This window comes from Chlorocebus sabaeus, chromosome 6 (genome assembly GCF_047675955.1).
Source record: "Chlorocebus sabaeus isolate Y175 chromosome 6, mChlSab1.0.hap1, whole genome shotgun sequence".
NCBI classification, from domain to species: domain Eukaryota; kingdom Metazoa; phylum Chordata; class Mammalia; order Primates; family Cercopithecidae; genus Chlorocebus; species Chlorocebus sabaeus.
Window position 1 is genome coordinate 6168975 of NC_132909.1, and position 18886 is coordinate 6187860.

The window sequence follows — 18886 nt, forward strand, 5'->3', positions numbered from 1 at the left end:
AAAATACTCTTTCTCTTCAAAGCTGAGGATACTCAATCACTCATTTACCTATGAAAACAACAGTTCGGATCCTCATGTAAATGTGAACAGACAAGCCAAATTGAAATTGATTTTGAGAGAAAAAGCAATAGAGGAGACCCCTTTAAAATGCATCTGTGTACTACAAGAAGGATTCTTTTTTTTTTTTTTTTTTGAGACAGATCTTGCTCTGTTGCCGAGGCTGGAGTGCAGTGGTGCGATGTCAGCTCATTGCAACCTCTGCCTCCTGGGTTCAAGCAATTGTCTGTCTAAGCCTCCTGAGTAGCTGGGATTACAGGTGCCCACCACCATGCCTGGCTACCTTTTGTATTTTTAATAGAGATGAGGTTTCACCATCTTGGCCAGGCTGGTCTTCAACTCCTGACCTGGCGATCTACTTGCCTCAGCCTCCCAATGTGCTGGGATTATGGGCTTGAGCCACCAGCCCAGCCACTAGCCTCTTTTAAATAGGTAGGTCTTGTGTGTACTAAGAGAACTCACTCATTATCATGGGGACAGCACCAAGCCATTCAGAAGGGACCCAGCCACATTACCCAAGCACCTTTCATTCAGCCCACCTTCAACAATTTGGGTCATATTTCAACATGAGATGTGGAGGAGACACATCACTGTCCCTTCCCCACCAGATACCAGCAACACCACCAGTTGTGACAATCAAAAATGTCTCTAGATATTTGTAAACGTTTCCTGGAGAGGGGGCGTTGTTCTTGGAAATACCACCTGCCAGTATAGAGATCAAGAAAGCAGAAGGTGCTGGGGCTGGGCGTGGTGGCTCATGCCTGTAATCCCAGCACTTTGGGAGGCCAAGGCGGGTGGATCACGAGGTCAGGAGTTCAATACCAACCTGGCCAAGATGGTGAAACCCCATCTCTACTAAAAATACAAAAAAATTAGCCAGGCGTGGTGGCGGGAGCCTGCAGTCCCAGCTATTCAGGAGGCTGAGGCAGAGAATTGCTTGAAACCAAGAGGCGGAGGTTGCAGTGAGCTGAGATCACGCCACTGCACTCCAGCCTGGGCGACAGAGTGAGACTCCATCTCAAAACAAAACAAAACAAAAACAAAAAGAAAGCAGAAGGTGCTAATGTGCCATATGGCTTTCAACTGTACTCAACACAATATTTTGTAAATTCTTCAAAAATGAGTTAGCTGATTTTCAAGAAGTGTTTAAGTCTGCAGCAGTAGCTCATCTGCAACTGATAAAACTCACATTTGAGAAGTGGTTTGAGGGGCAACAGCAAGTTAAAATTATAGTGAAGTCCAAATCAAGGCCATAGCCCTAATGTTCTTTGAAATAACCTGCCAGTTGATTAAGGTAAGTCTTGTGAAATTGTTTTTTGCAGGGGGATGAAATGGCAAGTGTAGTAAATAGATACTAGACTGGGGCCCAAGAAGTTCAAAAGCACTGGAATAAAATTCTGAAACTAAGGAAGTGTTCCTAAAACTTGTGGGTATAGCTACCAAGTCATGGGTTTAGCTTTGAAAATGTCCCTATTTTGAAATGGCATCGGATAAAATGCTATCTTTTGTTTTACTTTTCATAGTGTTATACTTTTGAGACCTCTATCAGTCCATAGTATTTTATGAAAACAAAATTAAATTTAGACTTATAATAGTCTTTGGGATGGTAAATTTAAGTGCGAAAGAAGTAGCTGGGGGAAGCTGCTTACTGCAGATGGAGGGCATACTTTCTGATACTGCATGAGGGATGGCACTGGGTGAAGTCAAGAACAACAAAATATGGTGGACTGGAAGCCTATTCTCAGGAGAACTGTAGCCATGAAAAGTACTGTTGTTCATTCTTGACCTCCTGGAACCAGGCCCTAGCTCATCTTCTCAGCAAAATTGCACATTTGCTATGGACCAGAAACTACTGGGTACCTTCTTTGTTTTTCTTTTCTGAATGTGAGGGTTAATTCAGGTTTTATTTTTCTGTTCCACCATGAAATGTTGTGAGCGACGAGGACTCTTATTGGGCTTTCAATGAACAGAGGTTTCATGAGACTGCCATGAGATCCTAGCTTGCAACTGAAAGTTATGTTTGGGCTTTAAAAAAATTTTTTTGAGGACATGGAGGTGAATATTTTGTGTGGGCAAAAGAGGAACAAATTATTTCTGATGGAAGCTGCACTGTCACATATTCTAATATTTCAAGACAGGGTCTCGCTCAGTCACCCAGGCTGGAGTGTAGTGGTGCGATCTCAGCTCACTGCAACCTCCACCTCCTGGGCTCAGGTGATCCTCCTCCCTCAACCTCCCGAGTAGCTGGGACTACAGGTGCACATCACCATACCAAGCTAATTTTTGAATGTTTTTGTAGAGATAGGGTTTCGCCATGTTGCCCAGACTGGGAGAAGCATATTTTAAGGTATAATTAGCATGTTGTGTTTCAAACTATAAACTAAGTTCCTCAGTGATAAACTTGCACATTAGCAACAGAGTTCTTGTTTCCACATTATACAATTTCAGTTTATTTTCTTGTATCATTCCAATGCTTTCACTGAACTTAAAATAAAAGGGATCCTCCACATATTGGTAGAACACATTCTTTGCATCTATCATTTCTCTATACTTTTTTTGCCACACAAATCTGAGAATGCCACCTTGATTTAGGGATCCTTCAAGTTCTTCAATGGAAGAAATGTAAGTCCATACATTGGGTTAAATGGTTTCCAGCAGAGTGTATAATGATTAAAAAATTATTTTTAAAATGTAGTTTTGGCTGGACTTTGGCTCATGCCTGTATTCCTAGCACTTTGGGAGGTTGAAGTGGACAGATTGCGTGAGCCCAGAAGTTTGAGACCAGCCTAGGCAACATGATGAAACCCCATCTCTACTAAAAATACAAAAACTGAGGTGAGAGGATCACTTAAGCCTAGGGAGGTGGAGGCTGCATGAGCCGTGATTGCACCACCACACTGCAACCTGGGCAACAGAGCAAGATCCCATCTCAAAAAAAAATTAATATATTACAGTTGAGAAGTCATAGAATACAGTGTTTATTATTTTAACCTCAAATATGCATTGTTAGAACCTTTGAAAATGCATCTTTTATTAAACTATTTAATATTTATTGTCTGATAAATATTAATTTTATAGTGTAGGTGTAAAAATATTATAGACAATTTGTCTAAATAGTATTTCAGAAGCACTTTCAACAATTATATTGTGTAAAGTGTCCTATGTATGCATGAAGAAAGGACATGTATAAAGTATTTAGCATGAGGAAAATTGAGTCTTTCTCAACCTAGGCATCATGAGTTACAAGAGTAAACATTCAGTGTTGAATTAAAGAGTCTGAATTCACCTTTTTTTTTTTTTTTTGAGGGAGTGTCTGGCTCTATCACCTAAGCAGTAGTGCAGTAACGCCATCTAGGCTCATTGCAGCATCCACCTCCCAGGCTCAAGCAATTTCCAACCTCAGCCTTCCAACTAGCTTGGACTTGGACTACAGGGGCACACCATTACCCTTGGTGAATTTTTGTGTTTTTTGTAGAGGTGGAGTTTTGTCTTGTTGCCCGGGTTGCTCTTGAACTCCTGGGTTCAAGCAATCTGCCCACCTCAGCCTCTCTCAATGTGCTGGGATTACAGGCGTGAGCTACCGCACCCTGCCTTATTGCTTTACTTGTTTAGTAAACTTGCTTTCACTTTACAATGTGAACTCACCCCTAATTCTTTCTTGCATGAGATCCAAGAACCCTCCCTTTTGGTTGTAACTCCCCAACAGGTTCTCCTTCCCTGCTGCCTAGACAGAGTCGATTCATCAAGACAGGGGAATTGCAATAGAGAGTTTAATTCACGTGGAGCTGGCTGTACAGGAACCTGAAATTTTTTATTACTCAAATGAGTCTCCCTGAAAACTCAGGGATCAGGGTTTTTAAGGATAATTGGATGGGTAGGGGTCAGTGAGTCGGGAGTGCTGGTTGGTTGGGTAGGAGATGAAATCATAGAGATTTGAAGCTGTCATTTTGCACTGAGTCATTTCCTGGGTGGGGTCACAAGACCAGATGAGCCAGTTTATGGATCTGGGTTGGTGTCAGGTGAGCCATCAAGTTCAGGGTCTGCAAAATATCTCAAGCAGTGATCTTAGGTTTTATAATAGTAATGTTATCCCCAGGAACAATTTGGGAAGGGTGAGAATCTTGTAGCCTCCAGCTACGTGACTCCTAAACTATTATCTCTCATCTTGTGCCTAATTTGTTAGTCTTACAAAGGCAGTCTAGTCCCCAAGCAGCAAGGGGGTTTGTTTTGGGAAAGGGCTGTTAATGTCTATGATTCAAACTATAAGTTCCTCCCAAAGTTAGTTCAGCCTATGCCCAGGAATAAACAAGGGCAGCTTAGAGGTTAAAAGCAAGATGGAGTTGATTAGGTCAGATCTCTTTCACTGTAATACTTTTCTCAGTTATAATTGTGCAATGGCAGTTTCAGGTTCTGGATCAGGACCCCTTTCTGGTAACACAGAGATGGTTATGAATGCATCCAGACATCCAAAAAGTTACCTCTGAGAGCCAGAGATTTCCTTTCCCTATGGGTTCTTCCCTTGCATGTCAACCGAAGGATTCACTGGGGACCTAGAATTGTGCAGGGCAGTCTAGGAAGAGAGAGACAGGAGAGAGAAGAGGTGAAGTAGTTTTGAAGAAGAGAAAGAAGGTCCCATGCAGCCGCAGTTTTTTTTCTGACAAACTTTTCATGCTGGGAAATAGGATCCTGGTTTATTTGTGGGAGGGATTTTATAGGAGGGTGAGAAAAAAGTGCCCTTTTAGGGTAGAGTCTGTGGAGCCCTAATTGGGGAAAAGGAGTCAGCCTGAAAGGACCAGGAGAAAGCAAAGAGATAAAGCAAATAAGCTATAAATCTGTCTGTCTTCATGGTCCAGGACATATAAACAAAATAGAGGAAGCAGATAAGCTGTAGCTCTCTTTTTCTTTATGGCCAAGGACATAAGGCCTTTCTGTGGAAAGAAAGTAAATAACTCACAAACTTTCTGCTTTCATTTATCATCAAATGCCTCAGCTAACAGAAGAATGCAAGTTAGCTCCCTGCTACCTTGGCCTGCCAAAGTGTGGTGATTATAGGCATGAGCCACTGCACCCAACCAAATCTCCTTTTCTCATAAGGAAGTCAGTCAGTAGGATCACAGCACACTCTAACAAGCTTATTTTAACCTAATCACCTCTTTAAATGCCCTATATTTAAATACAGTCATATTCTGAGGTAGTGGGTGTTAGGACTTCAAGATATGGTTTTTTGCAGAAATGATTCTGCTCATAACACTCTGTGCTCTGGGCTCCCAAAATTTATGTGCTTCTTACATGCAAGGTCTCTTCACCCTCATCCCAATGAAAATATATATATTTTTTTGAGACAGGGTCTCTCTCTGTCACACAGGCTGCAGTGCAGTGGCGTGATCATGGCTCACTGCAGCCTTGACCTCCTGTGCTCAAGTGATCCTCCTTCCTTACCCTCCTAAGTTGCTGGGCCCACATGTGCAGGCCACCATGTCCAGATAATTTAATTTTTTGTAGAGACAGGGTCTGGCTGTATTGCCCAGGATGATCTCAAAAACCTGGCCTCAAGTAATTCTGACACCTCAGCTTCCCAAGTAGCTGGGACTACAAGAGTGCATTACCAAGCCTGGCTAATTTTTGTATTTCTTGTAGAGATGATGAGGGTCTCACTATGCTGCCCAGGCTGGTTTTGAACTCTTGAGCTCAAGTGATCTGCCCACCTGGGCCTGCAAAACTGCTGGGATTACAGGCCTGAGCCAGTGCACCTGGTCCATCTCAAAAGACTTAATCTATTTCAGTATCAACTCTCAAAAGTCTTTATCCATTCCTATATCAGCTCTTAGGCCAGAATACCCCTTAAATATTATCTGAACCACACATGGGTGAGGATCAAGGTGTGATTCATCCTGAGGCAAAATTTCTGCCCAGTTGTGAATCTATGAGGCCAGAGAAGTTATCTGCTTCCAAAATACAATGGTGATAAAGGCATAGGATACATCCCCCAGCCCTGGTAACCATCCTTCTAATCCGTTACTGTGAATTTGACGTTTGTACTTTGCACGTGTAAAAGCACATGCAGTATTTGTCTTTCTGTGTCTACCATATTTCACTTGGCATAATGTCTCCCGGGTTCCTGGATCCAGCCAGGGCTCCACATCAAATCCCCAGCCAGATCCTAGTTCCCTGACTACTGAGTAGCTTCAGCATCACTGGCAAGAGTGGATGGAGTCCACCAAGATTGTAAAAATCGGTTTTGACTTAAATCAGTTCAACTTGTTAAGAAGAAATCATCTTAGTTTCCAATATAAGTGGACCACAACTTTAAGCTTTAACCTTAAATTCTGAAACATCAACTTAAAATAGGCAGGAAGCAACGCTGCTTCACAGGACAAGAAGTAGGCAGAAAACCAGACATGTTGCCTGTGAAGCAGAGTAAATAACAGGCTCTGTCTCGGACCCACTTACCCCATGAAACCCCGCCCCATCCTCCGCCGCGGCTCCGTCACGCCCCACCTAGCCACGCCCACTGCCGCCACGGCCTGGCTCCACCTTCTCATGGTCCCTCCCCGAGTTAGGGCCGTCTTTCCGACCCGCCCCTTGCCAACAGAGGCTTGCCCAGGCTCGGTCCCCTGGCCTCCCAGTTTTTTCTCTCCGCTAGCAGTTTCCGTCACTCCCGGAAGTAGATCGCGCCAGGGAAAGGCCTTATCGCGGTGTGTGTTTCCGTCTACGTGGATTAAACATTGCTGCGCTCCGTCTGCCTGGATTAAACGTGCACTTTGCAGTCCTCACTTCTCCATACCAGTGATCTGCGGATCGCTACGGACCTTAAAATATCCATGGCCCCTTCGCCCCTGCAACAGCCACTTCTCCCCACGTAAGTCCGAGAATTGCTTCCCTTTCGGTTTAAAATCTCTCTTAGGCTATTCCTTGCTCCCTGCCTTTCTGCCAGGTAGATAACCATGTAGATAACCCCATTCAGGTCGTGTTCCTGCTTAAAAGCCTTATTGACCTCTGCTTCGGCCTCGGGCCAAGTCAAGTCCTCCCTCGCAAGGTGGATTCCCACCAGTCGAGACCCCCGAGCTTTGCAATTGTCGGCCCCTGGAGGGGAGCGCCCGCTGCCCAGCTCCTGAAGGAGCCGCTTCTCCTCCTAGGTCCTGGGATTCCGCAGACCCTCCCTGTCCGGAGACACCGTCCCCCGCGCCACCTAGTGTGCTCCTCACGCCGGGTCCTTCCGCTCCTCAGGCTTCCCCTTCACAGCCACTGCTTTTCCTGATTCCGCGTTGCGAGAGGTCATCGAGTCTGTCTTGTGACACCCACTGTTGTTCCCTCCCACATTTTTACTCCACTGGAAAGTGTGCTCTTCCGGGAGGTGGGCATCTTATTCCTCCCCTTTCCTCCTGAATGTTGGGTGAGAGGGATCAGGAGAGGAAAAGAGGGGGAGTGACGGGACAGAAAGAAAAATTGGGGAGGAAAGAATGAGTATACGGCATAAAGGATGGTAATTTAGGGACTTGCAAAGAGAGCAAGAGTGAAAGGACGCATGGAGAAAGTAGCACGGGGAGAAAAGCACATAAAGAAATTAGGGAAAAGGGAGGCCTTCAGGGAGATGAAGGGCAGCAAAATAGAGAGGGGCGGCAACGGAGGAGACACTGCTGTCAGAAGGGGACGGGGGCGGGGGCGGGGGCGGGGGCCGGAAAAGGTAAGAGAGTTGGAGCCCGGGCTGACAGAGCCACGTGGTGCTGGGACTGAAGGAGAGGGCAGTGGGTAACAAAGGAAGAGTAGACGGAGAACCACGTCAGGGAGGAAGCCTAGGAAGTTGGGGGTGCTAGAGAGTGGGAACAAAGGAGATGTAACAGGGAAGAGGGAATTTAACACAGAAGAGGGATTTTAACAGGGAGAGCAGACAGGGAGCTCAGATGAGGGGAAAGAGGCAGGAATACGTGGAGGCTGGGTGTAGCAGGAGGAGCTGCTGACAAAACCTCTCAGACACCGAGTTGTAGAAGGAAGGGCTTTATTCAGCTGGGAGCATCGGCAAGCTACTGCCTTAAAATCCAAGCTCACCGAGTGCACAATTTCTGTCCCTTTTAAGGGCTCACAACACTAAAGATTTCATATGAAAACGTCATGATTGAGCAATCTAGGGGATAGTGACAGGGGTTTCATGCACTGGTAGTCAGAAACAGAACAGGGCAGGGAGTTTCACAGTGATCTTCTATACAATGTCAGGAGTCTGTGAATAACATCGGTTTCTAAGTTATGAGTTGATTTTTAACTACTGGGTTTAGGCCAGGCAGGCCCAGGCCTGGTTTCGGGCCTGGCACCGGGCTGCCTGTCTTTGGTTTTACTTCCTTGTTTTTTTCTTAAAACAGGCACTGAGTATAAAACAATGTAAAACAACGTGAGAGGGTCTTTTTCTTTCCTCATTTGGGGACCATGGGAAAGTTTGGGGAGAAAGAGCAACAAGAGGTGAAATAAGTTTCGAAGCATTGGGCAGAACAGACATAAAAGAGGGAATAAAGAAAGGGGAGAAAAACAGAAAAGGGGAAAAAAAGACATGCAGCATGAGAGAGGGAAACACAAAGCAGTGAAGACAGTGGGAGAAGACCCCATCCTGATGAGCCGCGAGTTGCTTGGATATGGATGGTTGTTTTAATATATTGATTTGTGACTTTATATTCTAATTTAAAATTTGTTTCTTTAAATTGTACTCATGAGGATGAAAATTACCACTCTTTTCTATAAGGCTTGTGCATTTTGTATTTATTTGTATCAAAAGATACTTGAAATCCCTATTTAGCCACAGGGCAGTGACTTGATTCAGTCATTTTGTAACTCCTCTTTCCAGGGATGGAGTAGAGGATGGAGGAGGGGAGAAATAGGCAAGAAATGACTGACTGTCACTACAAGATAGAGCTTTGGTTTTTTTGTTTGTTTTTTCTCTTTTTGAGACAGGGTCTCTCTCTGTGGCCCAGGCTGGAGTATAGTAACATTATGTCCTCTCACTGCAGCGCCGACCTTCTGGGCTCAAGCAGTCCTTCCTTCTCAGCCCCTGAAGGTGCTGGGATTACATGTGTGAACCACCTCTCCAGGCCTACAATGTATGCCTTTTTAGGAGGGTTGAGAGTGTTTGTTTTTTGTTTTGTTAATGGATTTACCTTTTTCCTTGTAGTTGCTTTACAGTTAATTCATTGTTATTTTGGAAGCTTGATTTAAATTTTAGTTTATTCAGTTTCTTCTATAATTATTAACTTCTGAAATAAGATTTGATGTCATCCTGTAATCAGCTGATATCATTAATTTCTAAATATTGCCTTTTTTTTTTTTTTTTTTACTTTTACCACACAATTTATTAGATTTTTCAAAAACTTTCCAAACTGTTGAAGTGTCCAGTACGGTATACTCACCACAGAGTACGTTAGATTCCTCAGAACTTATTCAGTTTTTGTTTGTTTGTTTGTTTTGTCTTGTTTTGTTTTGTTTTGGAGTCTCACTCTGTCACCCAGGCTGGAGTGCAGTGGCACTCAGCTCACTGCAAGCTCCGCCTCCCAGGTTCACGCCATTCTCCTGCCTCAGCCTCCAGAGTAGCTGGGACTACAGGCCCCCTCCACCACGCCTGCCTAATTTTTTTGTTTTTTTGGTAGAGACAGGATTTTACCGCGTTAGCCAAGATGGTCTGGATCTCCTGACCTCGTGATCCGCCTGCCTCAGCCTCCCGAAGTGCTGGGATTACGGGTGTGAGCCACTGTGGCCAGCCAGAAGTTCTTCATTTTATAACTGAGAATTTGTACCCTTTGACCAACATTTCTCCACTTTCCCCACCCACCATCCTGTGGTAACAACTGTTCTGTCCTGTTACTACGAATTGGACTTTTTTAGATTCTACTTGTGAGAACGTACAGTAGTTATCTTTCTGTATCAATCTGATATCGCCCAGCATAATGTCCTCCAGAGTCATCCATGTTGTTGGAAATAGCAGGATTTTCTTTTTTATGGTTGGATAATATTCCATTATGTAAATGTGCACACACACACTATATATACACATACATAAATATATATACACACACATTTTCTTTACATATTCATTCATGGATGGGCACTTTGGTTGTTTCTGTATCTTGGCTGTTGTGAATAATACTGTAGTGACCTTGAGGGGGCAGATGTTCCTTTTTTTTTTTTTTTTTTTTTTTTTTTTGAGACGGAGTCTCGCTCTGTCACCCAGGCTGGAGTGCAGTGGCCGGATCTCAGCTCACTGCAAGCTCCGCCTCCTGGGTTCACGCCATTCTCCTGCCTCAGCCTCCCGAGTAGCTGGGACTACAGGCGCCCACCACCTCGCCCAGCTAGTTTTTTGTATTTTTTAGTAGAGACGGGGTTTCACCATGTTAACCAGGATGGTCTCGATCTCCTGACCTCATGATCCGCCCGTCTCGGCCTCCCAAAGTGCTGGGATTACAGGCTTGAGCCACCGCGCCCGGCCCCTTTTTTTTTTTTTTAAGTAGAGGCATGGTCCTGCTGTTTTGTCCAAGCTGGTCTCTAACTCCTGGTCTCAAGCAATCTTCCCATCTCAGCTTCTCAGAGTGCTGGTATTATAGGCATGAACTACCACACCTGGCCTAGATGTCTCTTCAACATACTGATTGGATTTCCTTTGGATTTATACCCAGAAATGGGATTGCTGGATTGCATTGTTGTTCCAGTTTTAATATTTTGAAGAACGTCCGGGCCGGGCGCGGTGGCTCAAGCCTGTAATCCCAGCACTTTGGGAGGCCGAGATGGGCGGATCACGAGGTCAGGAGATCGAGACCATCCTGGCTAACACGGTGAAACCCCGTGTCTACTAAAAAAATACAAAAAACTAGCCGGGCGAGGTAGTGGGTGCCTGTAGTCCCAGGTACTCGGGAGGCTGAGGCAGGAGAATGGTGTGAACCCGGGAGGCGGAGCTTGCAGTGAGCCGAGATCAGGCCACTGCACCTCAGCCTGGGCGACAGAGCGAGACTCTGTCTCAAAAAAAAAAAAGAAGGGAAATTCTTACAAATTCATTTTTTAACTCCTGTTCCTGTTTTCTTTTTTGGAATTTTCTTTTTTCCTAAATGTGGCTCATTTCCAGGGTCAGTTTGATAATGCGGCGCTTAGCATGAGAGACTTCATTCTGGCTTGGTCTGGTAGTGCGGGAGGCTGGTACAAAACAACGGCCTTTCCATAAACAGGAACAAAATAATGTCCTTGACCGGGACATGGGTGGAGCTGGAGGCCATTATCCTTTGCAGACTAACACAGGAACAGAAAACCAAACACTGCATATTCTCACTCACAAGTGGGAGGTAAATGACAAGAAAACATGGATACATAGAAGGCAACAACACACACTGGGACCTACCTGAGGGTGGAGGGTGGGAGGAGGGAGAGGATCGGGAGAAATAACTAATACACTTTAGGCTTAATCCCCGGGTGACAGGGCCAGGCGTGGCGGCTCATGCCTGTAATCCCAGCACTTTGGGAGGCCAAGGCAAGTGGATCACCTGAGGTCTGGAGTTCGCAACCAGCCTGACCAATATAGTGAAATCTCGTCTCTACTAAAAATACAAAAATTAGCCAGGTGTGGTGGCGGGCGCCTGTAGTCCCAGCTACTCAGGAGGCTGAGGCAGGAGAATTGCTTGAACCAGGAAGGCAGAGGTTGCAGTGAGCCAAGATCGTGCCATTGCACTCCAGCCTGGGCGACAAAGTGAGACTGTCTCAAAAAGAAAAAAAAAAAAACAGAAACACCTGGGTGATGAAATAGTGTGTACAACAAACCCCCATGACCCATTTACCTGTGAACCAGCCGGCACATCCTGCACATGTACCCCCGAACTTAAAATATAAGTTAAAAAGAGAAAAAAAAATTGGCTTTTTATAAAGTGTAACAACTGCATCATCTATTTTTACCTCTAGGGAATTATTTTAAACAGTGTTTACTGATGGTGGTATTGCCCATTAAATGCATGCACGCACACCGACCCTGACGCTTATAGTTTCCTTCCACTCTGCCCTAATTAAAACAAAACATACTACTAACTACATTTCTGCCTGTATGAGTACCCTCTTCTGCACTAAAATCTTATTTATACTCTGTGTCTTCACTTCTTGCCTTCAATCCCCTCTTGAATGCATCTAATCAAACTTTCATATCCACCATTCCACTGATAACTTTATTTTTCAGGGTCACCGGTGACCTCCCCATTTCTAAATCCAATGTATTTCTTTTCCTGCTTTAGTCTTTCTTTTCCTGTCAGAAGCTTTCTATTTGATTTTCTCGTCACCTCCCTGACCATTTCACTTTCCTCTGCTGCTGTGTCCTGACTCGGAATTGTTTCTCAATGTAGGAATGACTCATGGCTTAGTCCTTGAACCTCTTCTTATCTCTGTCCACACCCACTGTGTTTCCTCATCATCTCATCTCATGGCTTTAAACCCCACTGTATTAGTGCATTCTGGAATTGCTACAACAAAATTCCAGAGACTGAGTAATTTATTAAGAAAACAGGTTTAACTGGCTCACAGTTCTGCAGGCTGCACAGGAAGCATAGCGACATCTGCTTCTGGGGAGCCTTCAGGAAGATTCCAAACATGGTAGCAGGTGAAGTAGGAGCAGGCGTCTCACATGGCGGGAGCAGGAGCAAGAGAGAGTGAGGGGGGAGGCGCTACACACTTGGAAACAACCAGATCTCGCGAGAACTCACTGTGATAAGAACAGCACCAAGGGGTGGTGCGAAACCATTCAACACGAATCCACCCCCATAATCCAACCACCTCCCACCAGGTGGGAGGATGCACCAGTAACAGTGGGGATTACAATTCAGTGTGAGATTTGGGCCAAGGACACAGAGCCGATCCGTATCACCCACCTACCCACCTACATGTCTCCATGTTCCCTGCAGACCTGTCCCCCGAACTCTAGAATTCTGTATCCTATTGTCTCCTCAGCCGTCCGTTCAACCGTCTAAGAGACATCTCCACCTATATGTGTCTAAAGTGACTTCCCCAACTCCCCAGGTACATTCGCCTGCACACCTGAACATCTCTCCGATGATGGTGGCCCTATACTTCCTGGCTTTAGCTTTACATTCAGCATATATTTGAAATAGAGAAGATATGACATTATATAGAAGGGTTTTAATTCAAATGATAAATAAAAGTTACATTTACCTAAAATGGTAGGGAAATGCATAGTTTCTAAAAGTGTTGTGAGCTGTGGAAGAAAAATGTTTGAAGACTTCCTGCCTACCTGATCTGCTGCCTCGGGACCTCTCTGATCTCATTTCCTACCTGTGTCCTCCTCGCTCCCTCTGCTCCAGCCACACAGGCCTCTTTCCTATTCCTGGAGCCGAGGTTACTCCTGCCTGAGGGCATCTACCTGGGCTGTCCCTGTGCCTAGAACTCTCTGGCCCCTCAGTTGCAGATAATCTGGCAAGATTTCCCCCATCCCGAGCTGCAAAGGTTCCCTCTGCCACTAGCATCACATGGGGTTTCCTACTCATTTAAACAAAACTTACTACTATGTTCTTTTTACATTTTGAGGATCTGGAGAAAATGGCAACGCAAAGAAAAGTAACTTTGAAACAACCAACCTGCTTTTAGTTTCCTGATTTTGCTCCATTCAGCCTTTTCAGCTTATGAAGCCAACCTGTTCCCCTCAACACCTTTCATATTAAGAATGAGGTGTTATCTGATTCTAGGATTGCAAATAAAAGCCAATAAAAGCAGGTCCATATTTTTGCTCTATGTGTTTCTTTCTGGTTCTTTGCCTTCCACTTTCTACAGACTGGTAACAACAAGGCCCCAAGGGGAGATCAGAGCTGGGAGATTGGGGCTGTGGTAGTCTTGCCCCCTTTGAGACGTACTCAATCCTGGCTTCAGACTAGAGTGCTAAGGCATTTGTAACACATGGTTCATTCCCCTTTATAGAGATTCTCCATCCAGTAGTTAGGGTGGGCCCAGCCTCCATAATGTTTAAGAGGTACCCAAGTTGATGCTTTTTTTTTTTTGGAGATGGAGTCTGTCTCTGTCACCCAGGCTGGAGTGCAATGGATCTGGGCTCACTGCAACCTCTGCCTCCCAGGTTCAAGCAATTCTCCTGCCTCAGCCTCCCAAGTAACTGGGATTAAAGGCGTGTGCCACCACGCCTGTCTAATTTTTGTATTTTTGGTAGAGAGGGTGTTTCACCATGTTGGCCAGGCTGGTCTTGAATTCCTGACCTCAGGTATCCACCCGCCTTGACCTCCCAAAGTGCTGGGATTACAGGCATGAGCCACCACTCCCAGCCCCAAATTGATTCTCATTTGTATCCAGCATTGAGCTTCAATCCTCCATTTGCCAGGGCAGAGCTCAGCCTGTGACCCACAGAGGTGAGGGAGTGCTGCGCTCTGCGTGGGGTTTAATCAGAGATAGGTCCTTGCCCTGAGTGGGAGCTCAGTCCAGCCCAGCTACCCTCTGCTGCAGCCTGTGTGTGGTCGTCTCCCGGAGGGTAGCTAGTGCTGAAGAAAACGGTGATTCACTTGGTCTTTGTGTAGGAATGTATTATCCTTGCATCCCCCCAGTGCAGTGGGCTGTCGCTCCACATGCTGAGGACTTCCCTGTGTGCATGGTTGTGATACAGAAAGGAATGTGTTGTTTCCAAGCATTAAACAACAGATTTTTTACTTTCAGGTTTGATGTGTGAATGATTACATTGACTGAGAAAGAAACCCAGAAGAGGAAGAAGAGGAAAGAAAAGGAGTCAGTGATGGCTACTCAGGTAAAGTGATATTTTACACAGGTAAAGTGACATTCTTGGTGGGTCATTCTGTCTCCTTCCTTTGTGAAGTGCAGGACGTTGGAGTTGCGAATCTTCTCTGCATCTGAAGCTTCCTTCCTGATACATTTGCTCATGCTCATCCATGCCTTTCCTCAGTTCCTCTCATCTTATTTACATTCCATCTCCGCATGACCGAGGGACATGAACTTGGGGAGAGGCTGTACCAAGCATGGTCCTGGGGAGGGCTCATGCCCAGAAATGGATGGGGACAGGGTATGGGCCCCATGGTATCAGAGCTGTTGGGCAGCAAGGATTGTTTGGGGGCCACATTGGAGGCACTGTCAGCTCTCTGTAGACCAGGAATAGAGAAGCTGCCTGTGGAAGTCACATATTGATGTGCATAAATATCTAGTAAATTATCGAAAGGGGCCAGGCGCCGTGGCTCATGCCTGCAATCTCAGCACTTTAGGAGGCTGAGGTGGGCGGATCACTTGAGCTCAGGAGTTTGAGACGAGCTGGCCAACATGGTGAAACCTCATCTGTACTAAAATTACAAAAATTAGATGGTCATGGTGGCAGGGACCTGTAATCCCAGCTACTCAGGAGGCTGAGGCAGGACAATAGCTTGAACCCGGAGGTGGAGGTTGTAGTGAGCCGAGATGGTGCCACTGTACCCCATCCTGGGTGACAGAGCAAGACTTCATCCTCAAAACAACAACAACATTATGGAAAAGGAGGCCTGTAAGGGGAGATCTTTCTGCCTGATTTTATACTACATTTGAAGCTGTATGAATGAGTCACTATTTCTAACTGCACCACCCTTAATGACTGGGAATTGAATGGAAAACTAGATACAGACATTAGAGTGTGTTTTATTCCATCATTGATTTAAAAACATGAAATCAAGCTGAATGTCAGATTCTTCTAGCCGTGGTCAGAATATCCATCTCACAGAGACTGCTTTGTTCCTTTGGGGACTCTTACCAGCAGTTGTTTTAAGTTTTAAGGTTACAATTTTGCTCAGATGTAAGAGCTGAGCATTTGTTATCAGAGAAGATGGAGCCAAATTCTCTCACTGCACCAATTATTGTTAAATATTGTATTTATTTTAAACATCACATGATGTATGTATTTGTTTTTCGGTAAAAGTTCAAGCAAAGATGCAGTTCAGGCATTAAGTTAATACATGTTGGCCAGGCTGGTCTCGAACCCCTGCTCTGAAATGATCCTCCTGCCTGGCCCTCTGAAAGTCCTGGGATTACAGTTGTGAGCAATCATGCCCAGCCCACATTTCTTTTTAATTCTTCAAAGCCAAAATGTAAATCGCCATTTCTTTCATGTAGGTTTGTAGAGATTCAATTGGTTTCTTTTTATAGACCATATTTCCCTGTTTCTTTGTATGTTTTGTTGTCTTCTTTTGTGACTTCAGCATTTGAAAAATCAGCTGCCTCCCCAGATTTGGTGGCTCCTTTGTTCAGGGAGGACACTCCAATCAACTACCCTAGATTCTGGAGACTTCCCATGCTTTTTCTTCCTGGGGATTCTGTCCTCTCTGGGCCTTTGCTTGTCATCTCCCTATTGAAGAGGTTTGCTGCTTTCTAGTCAGAAGCTCCCCTATTTTCTGTACTATTGTAGATAGACTCTAGTACTGCAGATACCTGTGATATTAGATCTTCACCCTTGTGTCTTTCTGTGTTACTGCAGGCACTGGTTTATGTCAGTCATCTTTTTGCTCAGTGGCCCCTAACCTTTCATCCTGTTCCTTTCAGTGCTGCCACAGGAAGTCACCACTAGGGCAGTTGTCAGCCTAGCCATGGAGGCAGGGACACCTTAGAGAGCCCTTATTAGGGCAAGGTCAAGGGGAGCCCTGAAGCAGGACCACCCCTGAGAGTCCAGAGATGTAGAGTCACCGGTGTGTGATCGCAGCTCAGGAAACCACAGCCTGTGAGAACTTCCATGTGGGGTGATCCCAACAAAACTAATGGGGCAGGGATCCCCAGGACACTGGGGACCTAACTCCTACTCCAGGACGTCTAGAAGGTGGGACATAGAGTCAAAGAAGACTATTATCAAGCCTTAAGGTTTAATATGCATGCCCTATTTGAGTTTCAGACTTAACATGGGAGCAGCTACCTCTTCTTTCCTGTTTCTGCATTTTGGAGTTCAAATATGTAACCTGTGTCTATGCCACCACTGGATGTTGGAAGCACTTAAGTCATTTGATTTCACAGGTTCACAGCTCGAGAGCAGTTTGCCTCAGGATGAAACACATGTTTGAGTCTCACCCATATCTGATTTAGATTATAGTTAGATGCAGCTGTAGACTATAGAGTTTGGAACTGGTAGTAGAAAAAGTTAAGACTTTGGGGGGCCCTTGGGATGGAATGCATTTTGCATGTGAGGAGTACATGAATTTTTGTGGGGCAGGATGGAATGCTGTGGTCTGAGTGTTTTTCCTCCACAATTCATTTGAAACTTAATCTCCAATGCCCAATCTCCAGGTATTATGAGGTTTGGGTTTTAGTAGGTGATTGCATCACAAGGGTTCTGTCCTCATCAATGGAATATGGTGTTCTGGTCAATGAGATATCAAAACGCTTATCCTACGGAGTTCACTGCTTTTTGGCCCTTCTGTCCCTTCTGCCATGTGGGGACACAGCGTTCCTCCCCTCCAGAAAATGCAACAAGACACTATCTTAGAAGCAGGGATCATCCCTCAGCAGACATCAGTCCTGCTGGCACCTTAATCTTGGCTTTCCCAGCCTGCAGAATTATGAAAAATATATTTCTATTGTTCATAAATTACCCAGTCTTATTTGGTTATAGCAGCACAGAGAGACTAGTACGTTCTGTAACCATAATGTAACTGTTTGATTGTTTTGATTCAACTCTTAATTCTCAGACATCTGGGTTCAGATACTTGCTCTGCCATTTTCAAGTTGTTGACCTAGGCAAGTTTGTTAGCGAGTCTGTGACACAGCAACATGGAACAAGTCTCGCTCTCATAGGCTATTATGTTGTTATTTGAATTAGAACATGTAAAGCATTTGGAGTAATGCCCAGCACATGGGGAGTGTTCCAAAACTTTAGTCATTGCTGTTACTCTGGTCATCACAGTTTTTAGTTTGTGACCTTTCTTTAAAGCCGCTATAGACATTGTCATCTCTGAAAACACCACTCATATACTAGCTCACCTAGACAGTTGATGTATAGAACATAATATCAAACACTTTCTAAGGGATAACCATGTGTTTTTCTTATTTGTGTATTTCTTGCATTTCCACAAAAAGAGAAATATACACTGATGTAGAGAGTATAATAGTCTCCTATTGTATTTTGTAGCAAACTAAAATTAAGCACCGTAACTTTCTCACAGATGCCTTTTATAGATATGTCAAAACACACACTTCAAAGTGATGTGATAGTTCTCTCCTCATTTTATGTAAACAAAAGAGCTCTCATATTGCTTCTTTTTGAAATGTGTTTTTCATTTCAGGGACCTTTGACATTCAAGGATGTAGCCATAGAATTCTCTCAGGAGGAGTGGAAATGCCTGGAACCTGTGCAGAAAGCTTTGTACAAGGATGTGATGTTGGAGAACTACAGGAACCTGGTCTTCCTAGGTGAGTATAATTTCCTTCTAGAAGTTCAGATTTGCCTTTGTGCATTTTTGTATTCTCTCTGTTGTCTTTCTTGGGAACCCCTCCATTATTTGAAACTGAAGCCTTTTTGGTTCAAAAATAAAAAGCTTCTTAATGCTGCATCTGGCCTTTCACTGTCTCCTTTGTATATATATTCTGCTGCCTTCTTTGTACATCAGTGGTGGTTCTAGAGCTGAAGTTTGCAGAGAACTTTACGGCAGAGTTAAAATATCCAATTCCGTTTTCTGTCCATGTGCTTTTTTGTTTGTTTAAAACAAGTTCTTGCTCTGTTGCCCAGGCCGGAGTGCACTGGTGTGATCACAGCTCACTGCAACCTCTGTATCCTGGGCTCAAGCAATCCTCCCACCTCAGCCTCCCAAGTAGTTGGAAGTATGGGTACGCACCACCATGCCCAGGTAGAGACAGGGTT

The 18886-nt window shown here is 44.7% G+C and overlaps 1 protein-coding gene across 1 annotated transcript in view; it reads left to right on the forward strand.

Annotated features, from left to right (window-relative positions):
• The first annotated feature begins 318 nt into the window (after positions 1–318).
• ZNF616 (zinc finger protein 616) overlaps positions 319–18886 on the forward strand; it is a 28608-nt gene continuing 10040 nt past the window's right edge. The window contains exons 1-3 of the mRNA XM_007997855.3: positions 319–6916; positions 14728–14815; positions 18312–18438. Coding sequence (XP_007996046.2) covers positions 14741–14815; positions 18312–18438 — 202 coding nt within the window. The 5' untranslated portion in view covers positions 319–6916; positions 14728–14740. The remainder of the gene's footprint in view (positions 6917–14727; positions 14816–18311; positions 18439–18886) is intronic.